The 14974-nt window shown below is 40.1% G+C and overlaps 1 protein-coding gene across 3 annotated transcripts in view; it reads right to left on the reverse strand.

Moving 5' to 3' along the window:
• Window positions 1-6277: 6277 nt before the first annotated feature.
• The window catches only part of LOC120060285 (serine/threonine-protein kinase D3-like), a 69023-nt gene continuing 60326 nt past the window's right edge, over window positions 6278-14974 (reverse strand). For all 3 annotated transcript variants that reach the window (XM_039009473.1, XM_039009472.1, XM_039009471.1), the window contains 5 exons: window positions 10305-10466; window positions 9489-9587; window positions 9117-9384; window positions 8453-8538; window positions 6278-8303 (listed from right to left, as the gene is read on the reverse strand). In XM_039009473.1, coding sequence (XP_038865401.1) covers window positions 8130-8303; window positions 8453-8538; window positions 9117-9384; window positions 9489-9587; window positions 10305-10466 — 789 coding nt within the window. In that variant the 3' untranslated portion in view covers window positions 6278-8129. The remainder of the gene's footprint in view (window positions 8304-8452; window positions 8539-9116; window positions 9385-9488; window positions 9588-10304; window positions 10467-14974) is intronic.

Consider the following 14974-nt stretch of genomic DNA (forward strand, 5'->3'; position numbering starts at 1 on the left):
TGTTGATTTCACATTGAATTTACGTTAGTTGACAAGTCAACCAAATGTAAATCAAAACTAGACGAACTGACGTCAGTGCCTAGTGGGATGATGTATACTGTTCAGGTTAAATACAGTTGAAGTCGGAAGTTTACATACACTTACGTTGAAGTCATTAAAACTAATTTTTTAACCACTCCACAAATTTCTTGTTAACAAACTATAGTTTTGGCAAGTCGGTTAGGACATCTACTTTGTGCATGACACAAGTAATTTTTCCAACAATTGTTTACAGACAGATTATTTCACTTATAATTCGCTGTATCACAATTCCACTGGGTCAGAAGTTTACATACACTAAGTTAACTGTGCCTTTAAATAACTTGGAAAATTCCAGAAAATTATGTCATGGCTTTAGAAGCTTCTGATAGGCTAATTTACATTATTTGAGTCAATTGGAGGTGTAGCTGTGGATGTATTTCAAGGCCTACCTTCAAACTCAGTGCCTCTTTCCTTGACATCATGGGAAAATCAAAAGAAATCAGCCAAGACCTCAGAAAAAAGTTGTAGACCTCCACAAGTTTGTTTCATCCTTGGGAGTAATTTCCAAACGCCTGAAGGTACCACATTCATCTATACAAACAATAGTACACAAGTATAAACACCATGGGACCACGCAGCCATCATACCGCTCAGGAAGGAGATGTGTTCTGTCTCCTAGAGATGAAGTACTTTGCTGCGAAAAGTGCAAATCAATCCCAGAACAACAGCGAAGGACTTTGTGAAGATGCTGGAGGAAATGGGTGCAAAAGTATCTATATCCACAGTAAAACAAGTCCTATATTGACATAACCTGAAAGGCTGCTCAGCAAGGAAGAAGCCACTGCTCCAAAACCGCCATAAAAAAAGCCAGATTACGGTTTGCAACTGCACATGGGGACAAAAGATTGACAATGACCCCAAGCATACTTCCAAAGTTGTAGCAAAATGGCTTAAGGACAACAAAGCCAAGGTATTGGAGTGGCCATCACAAAGCCCTGACCTCAATCCTATAGAAAATTTGTGGGCAGAACTGAAAAAGCGTGTGTGAGCAAGGAGGCCTACAAACCTGACTCAGTTACACCAGCTCCGTCAGGAGGAATGGGCCAAAATTCACCCAACTTTTTGTGGGAAGCTTGTGGAAGGCTACCCAAAATGTTTGATACAAGTTAAACAATTTAAAGGCAATACTACCAAATACTAATTGAGTGTATGTAAACTTCTGACCCACTTGGAATGTGATGAAAGAAATAAAAGCTGAAATAAATCATTCTCTCTACTATTATTCTGACATTTCACATTCTTAAAATAAAGTGGTGATCCTAACTGACCTAAGACAGGGAATTTTTACTAGGATTAAATGTTATGAAATGTTATGAAATCTCTTAGCTTTGTTGAGTGGCGTGTGTAACTCTGGGTGAATGGGGCCAGTGAGCCTTGTGTTGCTGCCCTCATCTTGAAGCAATTTCAGTGGAGCTGATAGCCAAGAGCTCTATCAAAGAGCTCCTCGGGCCAAGGATAGGAGGGAAGGCTCAGGCTACTGCTCACCAGTTGCTATTGGATGATTGAATTACATTGAGCCTGTCGTGATTGCAAACTCAGCCAACGATCTTGCTGATGAGCATAATTTTGGAACCATCAGAGACATTTGAGACCCCAACGCACAGTACTGTATTCTATTCTGTTCTATTATACTGTGTTCTATTCTGTTCTATTATACTGTATTCTGTTCTATTATACTGTGTTCTATTCTGTTCTATTATACTGTATTCTATTCTGTTCTATTATACTGTGTTCTATTCTGTTCTATTATACTGTATTCTATTCTGTTCTATTATACTGTGTTCTATTCTGTTCTATTATACTGTATTCTATTCTGTTCTATTATACTGTGTTCTATTCTGTTTTATTATACTGTATTCTATTCTGTTCTATTATACTGTGTTCTATTCTGTTCTATTATACTGTATTCTGTTCTACTCTACTGTATTCTATTCTGTTCTATTCTACTGTGTTCTATTATACTGTATTCTATTCTGTTCTACTCTACTGTATTCTGTTCTATTATACTGTATTCTATTCTGTTCTATTATACTGTATTCTATTCTACTGTATTCTGTTCTATTATACTGTATTCTATTCTGTTCTATTATACTGTATTCTGTTCTATTATACTGTATTATGTTCTATTATACTGTGTTCTGTTCTATTCTACTGTATTATGTTCTATTATACTGTGTTCTGTTCTATTCTACTGTATTATGTTCTATTATACTGTGTTCTGTTCTATTATACTGTATTCTATTCTGTTCTATTATACTGTATTATATTCTGTTCTATTATACTGTATTATATTCTACTGTATTCTGTTCTATTATACTGTATTCTATTCTGTTCTATTATACTGTATTCTGTTCTATTATACTGTATTATGTTCTATTATACTGTGTTCTGTTCTATTCTACTGTATTATGTTCTATTATACTGTGTTCTGTTCTATTCTACTGTATTCTATTTTACCCCATGTTCACTGTAACTTGGGACGCAAAAGAGTGGCCAAATATTTGTGCTGTTGCCAGTGTCTTTTGTCTGTTTTGTCTTACATAGTTTTTAGTTTTGTTTTTTAAATCCCAGCCCCAATCCCCACAGGAGGCTATTTGCCTCATCGCAGGCCGTCATTGTAAATAAGAATTTGTTGTTAATTGACTAGCCTGGTTAAATAAAATCCTCCCATCATCCCCATGGTGGCACCAGAGGCCAACCCTCAGAGCCAGACTTGCAGTTGTCCAGTGTCTTAGCCTGAGATACCTGCTGGCTCAGCTGGGTCTTTGGGATTGGAAAGGTTCATGAGGTTCATCTACCTGAGGATAGAGGCAAATCTGTCTTGAAGCTGTTATTTATATTATTTATAGAAACAATTGAGTGGATTAATATTTTGATATGCAGCTTGATTTACATTGTTATTGTCTTCTTCCTTAGATTGACTGGGATCCAACTCTGCACAGATGGGTCGACAAAACTGAGCCCGTGTCTGAGGTATACACTTCAATTCAATTTAAAGCAGTGAATGACTGTTGTATTTCAACTGTGAGAATGGTATTAATCATTTAAAAACAAGCTTGCACCACCACCTCCACCGATGCGGATGTATGGATATCAGGGGAACTCTGGTAGTCTCCCCAAAGGAATGAATCCTTACTATATGAAAGGTGAATAATGCTTTATCTCCAAGACTGTACCAAGGCTGCATATCTGGACCCTGCTTGCACTTGCTATAGCTTACAATATGGCAATTAAGGTCAAAGTGATTAAACTGGTAAGTACTTTTTGTGGGATAGGAAAAAAACAGGATTAATATGAAGAACATGTGCTCAACAAGGGATGTAGGAGGCTTGGCTTTACCAGATGTTAAATTGTCCAATTTACCATTTGAAATGGCTAAATTGGTGAAGCATTGGGGCAAAATGGGTGCTAGCTTGGATTGGATAACAATAGACGGGAACTAAGTTATCCTTCCACCCCTGTTGATACTCTGTTACATAGTCTTGCAGGGGAGAGGTCTGTTGAAACTCCCAACCCAATTTTGTTACACTCAAAAGAGGTGTGGAGACCAGGACATAAGATATGTGGATTTTCACATCTAAAACAAGGACACTCATCGTGGCACAATCCTAGGCTACAGATAGGAAAGAAGTCTGTGTACTGGAAACAGTGGCTATTGAAAGGAATTCATACTATAGGTGATCTGTACAATGAAGTTTTAATGTCATACTCATATGCTACAAAAATATGTGGGAGACAAGGGACATTTCTGGAAATATTTATTAACCGGCTATCAACAAAATCCAGCAAAGAACCCAATAGCTGAGTATTTGGAAAAACCCAAACAATAAGCAGTCATTTTTTACTCAATATTTAGTCATCTGCAGAGTAAAGACTAAAAACCTCAGAACAATATGGCAAATTGACCTTAAGTATGAAATTGAGGATGATACCTGGTTGAAGATCTTGTCCAGCTCAAGGAGGAACATAAGGGAAGCCAGGGGGAAACTTACTCAATATAAGATACTACATAGGTTTTATTGGACCCCAACAAGGCTTTTATGTGGCTGACCAACAGTTCTCTGTGTTGGAAATGCCAAAAAGACACTGGGACATTTGTACACGCAATATGGTAATGTACTTTACTGCTACCTTTCTGGAAGGATGTTTTGAAATGTCTGGAGGAATGGTTGGGCTTAACAATTCCAGTTTCACCGAGAATAACTCTTGGGCGATAGAACAGAGTTACCTAATGTAACAAAGTAGGAATTTGCACTGATGACTGTCGGTATGGTTACAGCAGCTAGAGTAATCCTTAGAATTTAGAAGGGTCATTCCACTCCTACTCTGAAACAGTGAATATAGTCAATGTTGGAGGTACAGTTGAAGTCGGAAGTTTACATACACCTTAGCCAAATACATTTAAACTCAATTTTTCACAATTCCTGACATTTAATCCTAGTAAAAAATCCCAGTCTTAGGTCAGTTAGGATCACCATTTTATTTTAAGAATGTGAAATGTCAGAATAATAGTAAAGAGAATTATTTATTTCAGCTTTTATTTCTTTCATCACATTTCCAGTGGGTCAGAAGTTTACATACACTCAATTAGTATTAGGTAGCATTGCCTTTAAATTGTTTAACTTGGGTCAAACGTTGTGGGTAGCCTTCCACAAGCTTCCCACAAAAAGTTGGGTGAATTTTGGCCCATTCCTCCTGACAGAGCTGTGGTAACTGAGTCAGGTTTGTAGGCCTCCTTGCTCACACACGCTTTTTCAGTTCTGCCCACACATTTTCTATAAGATTGAGGTCAGGGCTTTGTAATGGCCACTCCAATACCTTGACTTTGTTGTCCTTAAGCCATTTTGCCACAACTTTGGAAGTATGCTTGGGGTCATTGTCCATTTGGAAGACCCATTTGCGACCAAACTTTAACTTCCTGACTGATGTCTTGAGATGTTGCTTCAATATATCCACATCATTTTCCTCCCTCATGATGCCATCTATTTTGTGAAGCGCACCAGTCCCTCCTGCAGCAAAGCACCCCCACAACATGATGCTGCCACCCCCGTGCTACACAGTTGGGATGGTGTTCTTCGGCTTGCAAGCATCCCCCTTTTTCCTCCAAACATAACGATGGTCATTATGGCCAAACAGTTCTATTTTTGTTTCATCAGACCAGACGACATTTCTCCAAAAAGTACGATCTTTGTCCTCATGTGCAGTTGCAAACCGTAGTCTGGCTTTTTTATGGCGGTTTTGGAGCAGTGGCTTCTTCCTTGCTGAGCGGCCTTTCAGCTTATGTCGATATAGGTCTCGTTTTACTGTGGATATAGATACTTTTGTACCTGTTTCCTCCAGCATCTTCACAAGTTCCTTTGCTGTTGTTCTGGGATTGATTTGCACTTTTCGCACCAAAGTACTTCATCTCTAGGAGACAGAACGAGTCTCCTTCCTGAGCGGTATGATGGCTGCGTGGTTCCATGGTGTTTATACTTGCGTACTATTGCTTGTACAGATGAACGTGGTACCTTCAGGCGTTTGTAAATTGCTCCCAAGGATGAACCAGACTTGTGGAGGTCCACCATTTTTTCCTGAGGTCTTGGCTGAGGTCTTTTCCCATGATGTCAAGCAAAGAGGCACTGTGTTTGAAGGTAGGCCTTGAAATACATCCACAGGTACACCTCCAATTGACTCAAATGATGTCAATTAGCCTATCAGAAGCTTTAAAACCATGACATAGTTTTCTGGAATTTTCCAAGCTGTTTAAAGGCACAGTCAACTTTGTGTATGTAAACTTCTGACCCACTGGAATTGTGATACAGTGAATTAAGTGAAATAATCTGTCTGTAAACAATTGTTGGAAAAATTACTTGTGTCAAGCACAAAGTAGATGTCCTAACCAACTTGCAAAAACTACAGTTTGTTAACAAGAAATTTGTAGAGTGGTTGACAAACGAGTTTTAATGACTCCAACCTAAGTGTATGTAAACTTCAACTGTAGCATCTTATGAACAAATGCTTGATAGGATTACTGATAGAAACAAGTTGTCTGGATTTCATGCACAATGTTTTAATGGTGTACAATGTTTTTTTTTTTCTTCTTTGTTTGCAAAAAGGAAAAAATAAATAAATAATTGTTGATTAAACTAAGAAATTAGATTTGAAGGTTGGAGAAATCTAGTTTTATGACACACACAAACTGAGAATCAATAGGTATGTAAAGAAGTAGAGTTTTATTAAATGTGTATGTACTAAAATATACAAAACACTGACACCTGCCAATCCAGCGGCAACACAGACAAGAACAGGAAAATACAAATAGATCCACCTCCATTCTCCCAGAATAACGACCAGTAGAGCCTGAACCAGGATATATGCTCCCAGTTAATAGCCCACTAACACCATAGGCTTTCGGCTACAGCTTCCTCTGGGCATAGGGATTGATTGAGATGGACACAGGCGTTGAAATGTAGTTAACGGTCGTCAAATCAAAATGTAATTATGGGTGAAACATACTTTGGTAACCTTGGAGGAGACATAAAGCAGTACAGGAATGTTCATTGAGAAACCAACAGTGCACTGCACTGACATATTCCAGAATTAGGGCTGTATTCACTGTGATATTCAAGATCAACTCCATGAAAGTAGAAGATAAGGAAAATTGACATTTTATTGAAAAACACAAAAGATGCTCACAATAGGCTATTCTTTCCAAACACTCACCAATGAGTAAAATGTGTTTCTCATCTCTCCGTTTGCTTCACAAATTCAAATGAACAGATAGAACAATGTTGTATACCTTGCACCCATGCGTGGTATTGGCATGATGGAGCCCTTGTAATGAAGGCTTGGCCCCTCATGATAAACCACGTAGTAAGCCCATTTCTCAGTCCCTCCTGTTCAGCTGGCATATTCTGATACAAGGACCTGGAGTGGCCTTGGTTCAACCAAGCCTCTTTCACATACAGTAGACAGCTACTGTAATACCTTGAAGGTGTGGTAGTCCCATCACCAGTTTTGCTTTCAACCCTGCTTGGAATGTACGTAGTAAATCCATTTAGTCAATGAAGTAGAGTGAGCCACAATGATGACTGTCATTATAAAAAACGATTAGTTATTGGTCATGGACTGTGAAAAAACAGGAAAATGGAACATCAATAATATCAACGAGTTGGAGGCAGTCTTTTGTCTCTCAGATTTTAAATTTACTTGCTTATTTGATAGGTGCTCTACTAAAGGCTTTGTATTGCAGCCCTTTTCACAAACTTTATACTACTCACCTACTGTAGGAATTACTGTATCAAGCTCTTACCACAAACGTCAAGTTGTGATGCAGTTAACCATTTCTGTCCTTTGGTAATTTTCTCCAGGGAACCTGATGTAGCAGCGCTAACTTTTCAACTTCAAATTGTTAGGGTGGATGGTAGTATAGTGCAAAAAATGTACCCCCATTAGTAAAACATAACATATACATACAAATGAGAGTTCCAGTTTCATACCGTCAAAGGACTTTAAAAACAATATTGGTATAAGCACAAAGTTATGTTTGCAAATACCTAAGCATTCCAATCTTTCTGTGGATACAAATCCCTTGTAAAAAGTGCCTTTTAAGCTCACTCTGTAAGCCCTTCACAGGTAGAATAGCATACCCTTACTTTCACTCCCTATGTTGAGGAAATTGTATTTCTTAATTGTCATTTGCCTTGCAATAATGATGCATTTCCTTAAAGGAGCAATGAAATTAAGCTTCATCATAGAATGATTCTACAACATAAAAAACAAAAAATGTAATGTAAAAAAGTCCTTCACCCAACGTTTTTGGTTACACTGCCGTGTCAAAGAGAATCAGGCGCCTCCACAGTGCCACCTGTCTGTTCCCTGTGGCAGTGTCTAACCATAGAGTCTTGGGTCAGAATGTCTCCCTGTCACACAGCCCCTGCACATGGGTGTCTGATCCTTTCCCAACCATTTTTAAAGGGAATGCTTCCAAAGGTCCATAACCTGCAGAGGTTCCTGTGGATTTCCTCTTGACGACACCTGTAGCCTGTAACATGTCCTCCAGGCCACTAGGGGTCTTCTTCCATATCGTCCAGGTTGGGTGCCATGATGAAGTGTTTTGGGTGGATCAGGCTGTGCTCGTCTGCATGCTCCTCCCAACGCACATCATCACTCTCGTGAGTGATGTAACGCTCGCCACGCCGTGTTTCAAACTCCCTGAGGTCCAGCCATGTCTGGTAGTCCTGAGAGAGAGAGAGAGGGGAACAGGAGTTATAGCAGGGATCCAATACAATGTCTGCCCTTTTCTAAGTCACATTATGAAACGTGTGGGAATGTTTTGTTAGATGTGCCTATGCACTGCTTACAGTATAATTAGGCTAATATTTATTACCTGTAGCCAAGGATGGCTGAGGGACTTGTCCACACTGTACCGCTTCCTCATCTTCACTTGTAGGAGGTTGTTAATGAGATCTGTAGCTGTGAGAGGAATAGAGATGTAATGTTAGTCTCAAAGTGAGAGGTAGACATGAAACATCAGTGCTGTCTCTCTACCCACACGTCTGGATCTACCAGCGTGGGTTTCAGACCCTGTGGCTCTTTCACCTGTGTGGTTTACATGATTCACTGACAAATCTCCCTGCAGCCCCATCTACATATCCCCCACATAGGCCTACACTACTGTATATTAGAAATCATAGTTCAACTTGGTGGGGTGGGCCCAGGGCCGAGTTTGCAAAACCCTTGTCCTGCAGCAACAGGAAATGTGAATTATTATGTGGATTATAATTAATGGACATTTTATAGTGGTTGATACATTTTTTGTAAGGGAAAATCAAGTCAGAAATGTCAAAGTGGAAAATACAAACTCTAGAAGCCATTTTAAACCTCAAATACACTACTAGTTTTAAATTTCATGCATTGCAGGAAGGTTCTCCTGCAACAGGGCGATTAAATTAAGATCCTACATCTGTAGTTACATTACACACTTTACAGAGATGTGTGTCATCACTTAGCATTCATGCATTTAAATATTATTAAACAGCCTGCCTTCCTACCTTCTGCAGAGATCTCCTTCCATGGCTGGGGTGGGTACATGAAGGCAGCGTTCTGGATCTGATCGTTAATGTCCTCGTCCTCGTTGAAGGGGAAGGTGCCACTAAGGCTGACGTAAATGATGACCCCCACTGACCACATGTCCAAGGAGCGGTTGTAGCCCTTACTACGCAGCACCTCTGGGGCCAGGTAGGCTGGGGTACCCACCACCGAACGCCTGAACGACTTCTCACCAATGATACGGGCAAAGCCAAAGTCACACAGTTTAACCTGCCAGGACAAACAAACACACACATGAGAATGCTACATTGTCTCCTCCACACATTTTATACACATACAATACATATTTTACTAGAAAGACTACTGGTTGTTACCTGAGGGAAGGGTTCTGCTGAGGCCAGCAGCACGTTCTCAGGCTTCAGGTCACAGTGGACGATGTTCTTGAAATGCAGATGTCTCAAAGCCACCAGGATCTGTTACAGAACATAGCCCAAAGCCCATGGGTTAGTTATATCAAACCACATCATACCACACAATGACCCATTCATATAACCTTATGGACTCACTCATAAAATATGTGTAAATAATGGGAGTTGCATTAGTATTTTAGTAGTTAACTAAGCTATTTCTAGGTTGGTCACTTTCTTAGGTTCCATATGGAGACATGATCTCATCTCTGCTGTAGTGTAAGCATAAACTGTAGTTGCTACCGCTGCACGCATGTTTATCTGTGGTCCTCTAACCACTCCACACTGCTGCCTGACTCCTGACTTTGACAAAGTCCTGATAAACCACATCAGAGCCAGGCCTGCTGCTAATTGTCATGTGCAGCTCCATGCCTAATGGACCAGCTCATGTTTGGCCCCGGGGTCCCTCTATTGTAATTAGCCCACAAGACCAGAGCAGAGCAGCGCACCACTACGCCACCGCAGGCTGTAATCCACCGGGAGGGACACGGCGATGATGCCATCCAGACCAGCGCGCCCCGTAAACAATCCCCCCCATATCCACACACCGCAAGAATAAATAGGCCCGGGGTTGAGTCTACTACAGATTATATAGAGAAAGGGAGAGGGAGGAAAAGAGGGAGAAAGAAAGTGAGCAAGGACAGAGAGATAGAGGGGGGAGGGGGTGTTAGAGATGAGATAAGAGAAAAGTAGAGCAAGGAAGAATGGGAGAAAGAGACAGACCTGTGTGACCAGGAACTTGGTGATGCGTTCTGGGAGCTTGCTCTTCTCACTGGACAGGATCATCTCCAACATGTCTCCATGGAGCTTCTCCATGACAACAAACACTCTCTCTGGCGTCTCGAACATACACTCCAGGTTGACGATGCCAGGATGGTGAAGGTTCTAAACGAGGGAGCAAACCTCAGAGTCAACATTCTATACTGTAGCATATTTCAGTGTCACCGTTTGAAACTCAGCAAGAATGACTACTGTATTTAAAACAAAAAACAGTGTTAAGTGAGAAGTAGGGATTTGTCTGAAGCCGAAAAAGCAAGGAAATACACATGAGCACCACAATGCCTACTCCACCCAAGCTCTACCAAGGTTTTCCAGCACACAGCTTTGACCTACTACAGTAGATACGTTGGTCTATTGTACTTCAAACTATGTGTAGGCAGGTTGCTTAGGATTCAAACCTTCTCAAACAGCCTAATTCATACTCTTAGAGGAGGTGCTCCCCCAATAATGTGATTTGTACCATATACAATTTAAAGTATTGGATTCTTCACACACCCAGTCCGCTACCTTTTCAATCGTTTTAAAATTATATGAAAGCATACTTTGAGCAAGTTGTTATGTTTGTAGTAATGTGATGCCTGCCTGTATTTCCTTAAACCTTTATTTTATCACAACAGTTGTAGTGTGTTGAGCAGTCACTCATATATAGAGGTCTATAGAGCCTGTCTGCATTCCTGATTTCTGTAACCATTAGCTTACCTGTGTAATATTTACATAAGCTCAGAAACACTTGCTTTGCAAACATGGTTCAGTTTTATCCATTTCCGTGCTCATCAATGAGCAGGTTATTACCTCTGTCAAATGACTATGTACCTTAAAGTTGTATGTATTTGTATTTATTTTTTGCAATAAAGATGGTGACGCTACAATAATACACATTTACAATAGGCCAATTTCTAAATATACATACAGCCTAATGAGATACAGTGCATTCGGAAAGTATTCAGACCCCTTGACTTTTTCCACATTTTGTTACGTTACAGCCTTATTCTAAAATTGATAAAATAGTTTTTTCCCTTCATCAACCTACACACTATACCCAATAATAACAAAGCAAAAAATGTTTGCAAATGTATTAGAAATAAAAAACCGAAATACAGAAACATTTACATAAGTATTCAGACCTTTTACTTAGTACTGTCCCGTTCTGTGAGCTTGTCCTGTTCTTGCTCCTAGACGTTTCCACGTCACAATTACAGCACTTATAGTTGACCGGGGCAGCTTTAGCAGGGAAGAAATTGGATGAACTGACTTGTTGGAAAGGTGGCATGCTATCACTGAGCTCTCAGTAAGGCCACTCTACTGCATATGTTTGTCTATGGAGATTGCATGGCTGTGTGCTTGATTTTATACAACTGTCAGCAACAGGTGTGGCTGAAATAGCAGAATCCACTAATTTGAAGGGGTGTCCACATACAGTACCAGTCAAAAGTTTGGACACACCTACTCATTACAGTGTTTTTGTTATTTTTACTATTTTCCACATTGTAGAATAATAGTGAAGACATCAAAATTATGAAATAACACACATGGAATCATGTAGTAACCAAAAAAGTGTTAAACAAATCAACGTATATTTTATATTTGAGATTCTTCAAAGTAAACACCCTTTCACTTGATGACAGCTTTGCACACTCTTGGCATTCTCTCAGCCAATTTCATGAGGTAGTCACCTGGAATGGATTTCAATTAACTGGTGTGCCTTGTTAAAAGTCCATTTGTGGAATTTCTTTCCTTCTTAATGCATTTGAGCCAATCAGTTGTGTTGTGACAAGGTAGGGGTGGTATACAGAAGATAGCCCTATTGGGTAAAAGACCAAGTCCACATTATGGCAAGAACAGCTCAAATAAGCAAAGAGAAACAACAGTCCATCATTACTTTAAGACATGGAGGTCAGTAAATACGGAACATTTCAAGAACTTTTAAAGTTTCTTCAAGTTCAGTCACAAAAAACGTCAAGCGCCATGATGAAACTGGCTCTCATGAGGACCACCACAGGAAAGGAAGACCCAGAGTTACCTCTGCTGCAGAGGATAAGTTCATTAGAGTTAACTGCACCTCAGATTGCAGCCCCAAAAAAATCTTCACAGAATTCAAGTAACAGACACATCTCAACATACACTGTTCAAAGGAGACTGCGTGAATCAGGCCTTCATGGTCAAATTGCTGCCAAGAAACCACTGCTAAAGGACACCAATAAGAAGAAGACACTTGCTTGGGCAAAGAAACACAAGCAATGGACATTAGACTGGTGGAAATCTGTCCTTTGAGATTTTTGGTTCCAACCGCAGTGTCATCGTGAAAAGCAGAGTAGGTGAACGGATGATCTCCACATGTGTGGTTCCCACCGTGAAGCATGGAGGAGGAGGTGTGATGGTGCTTTGCTGGTGACACTGTCTGGGATTTATTTAGAATTCAAGGCACACTTAACCAGCATGGCTACCACAGCATTCTGTAGCGATACGCCATCCCATCTGGTTTGCGCTTAGGGGGACTATCATTTCTTTTTCAACAGGACAATGACCTAAAACCCACCTCCAGATTGTGTAAGGGCTATTTGACCAAGGAGAGTGATGGAGTGCTGCATCAGATGACCTGGCTTCCACAATCACCTGACGTCAACCCAATTGAGACAGTTTGGGATGAGTTGGACCGCAGAGTGAAGGAAAAGCAGCCAACAAGTACTCAGCATATGTGGGAACTCCTTCAAGACTGTTGGAAAAGCATTCCAGGTGAAGCTGGTTGAGAGAATGCCAAGAGTTTGCAAAGCTACAAATCAAGGAAAAGCGTGGCTACTTCGGGCCAAAGAGTTCAATCTTGGTTTCATCAGACCAGAGAATCTTGTTTCTCATGGTCTGAGAGTCTTTAGGTGCCTTTTGGAAAACTCCAAGTGGACTGTCGTGTGCTTCCGTCTGGCCACTCTACCATAAAGGCCTAATTAGTGGAGTGCTGCAGATATGGTTGTCCTTCTGGAAGGTTCTCCCATCTCCACAGAGGAACTCTAGAGCTCTGTCAGAGTCACCATCGGGTGCTTGCTCACCTCCCTGACCAAGGCCCTTCTTCCCCGATTACTCAGTTTGGTCAGGCGGCCAGCTCTAGGAAGAGTCTTGGTGGATCCAAACTTCTTATATTTAAGAATGATGGAAGCTACTGTGTTCTTGGGGACCACCAATGCTGCATAAATGTTTTGGTACCCTTCCCCAGATCTGTGTCTCGACACAATCTTGTTTCGGAGCTCTACGGACAATTCCTTTGACCTCGCAGCTTAGTTTTTGCTCTCACATGCACTGTCAACTGTGGGACCTTTTATAGACAGGTGTGAGCCTTTCCAAATCATGTCCAATCAATTGAATTTACCACAGGTGGACTACTCCAAAAAAGTTGTATAAACATCTCGAGGATGATCAATGGAAACAGGATGCACCTGAGCTCAATTTCGAGCCTCATAGCAAAAGGTATGTATATTTATGTAAATCAGGTATTTTTTTTAGTTTTAATAAATTTGCTACAATTTTATAAAACCTGTTTTTGACTTGTCATTATGGGTTATTGTGTAGATTGCTGAGGAAATTGTTTTATTTAATCAATTTCAGAATAAGGCTGTAACGTAACAAAATTTTGAAAAAGTCAAGGGGTCTGAATACTTTCCGAAGGCCCTGTATATAAGGAAATCAGTCAATTGAAATAAATGAATTGGGACCTTATCTATGGATTTCAAATGACTGGGCAAGGACGCAGCCATGGGTGGGCCAATCAGATTGAAGTTTTCCCCACAAAATGGCTTGATTACAGACAGAAATACTCCTCAGTACCACCTCAGACAATCCCGCAGGTAAAGAAGCAGGATGTGGAGGTCCTGGGCTGGTGTGGTTTCACGTGGTCTGCAGCTGTGAGGCCGGTTGGAAGTGCTGCCATACTCTCTAAAACAACGTTGGAAGCGACTTATGAGAGAGAAATTAAGATAAAATTATCTGGGAACAGCTCTGGTGGACATTCTTGCAGTCAGCATGCCAATTGCATGCTCCCTCAAAACTTGAGCCATCTGTGCATGCAATGTGCATGACACATTGTGCTGTCTGACAAAACTGCACATTTTAGAGTGGCCATTTATTGTCCCCAGCACAAGGTGCACCTGTGTAATTATCCTGCTGTTTAATCAGATTCATGATATGCCACACCTGTCAAGTGGGTGGATTATCTTGGAAAAGGAGAAATTCTCACTAACAATGATGTAAACAAATTTGTGCACAAAATTATAGAGCAATTAGCTTTTTGTGTGTATGGAAATCCAACACTTTACATGTTGCGTTTATATTTTTGTGCAGTATATAGTATAGACAGTGCTTTCGGAGAGTATTCAGACCCCTTCCCTTTTTCCACATTTTGTTACTTTACAGACTTATTCTAAAATGGATCAAATATTTTTTTCCTCATCAATCTACACACAATACTCTATAATGACATAGCGAAAACAAGTTTTTATAAATTTTTGCAAATGTATTAAAAAAATATATATACTGTGTGTGTGTATATATATATATATATATATATATATATATATATATATATTAGTTGAAGTTGAAAGTTTATATACACTTAGGTTAGTCATTAA

This window comes from Salvelinus namaycush, chromosome 15, assembly GCF_016432855.1.
Source record: "Salvelinus namaycush isolate Seneca chromosome 15, SaNama_1.0, whole genome shotgun sequence".
In the NCBI taxonomy this organism is placed as follows: domain Eukaryota; kingdom Metazoa; phylum Chordata; class Actinopteri; order Salmoniformes; family Salmonidae; genus Salvelinus; species Salvelinus namaycush.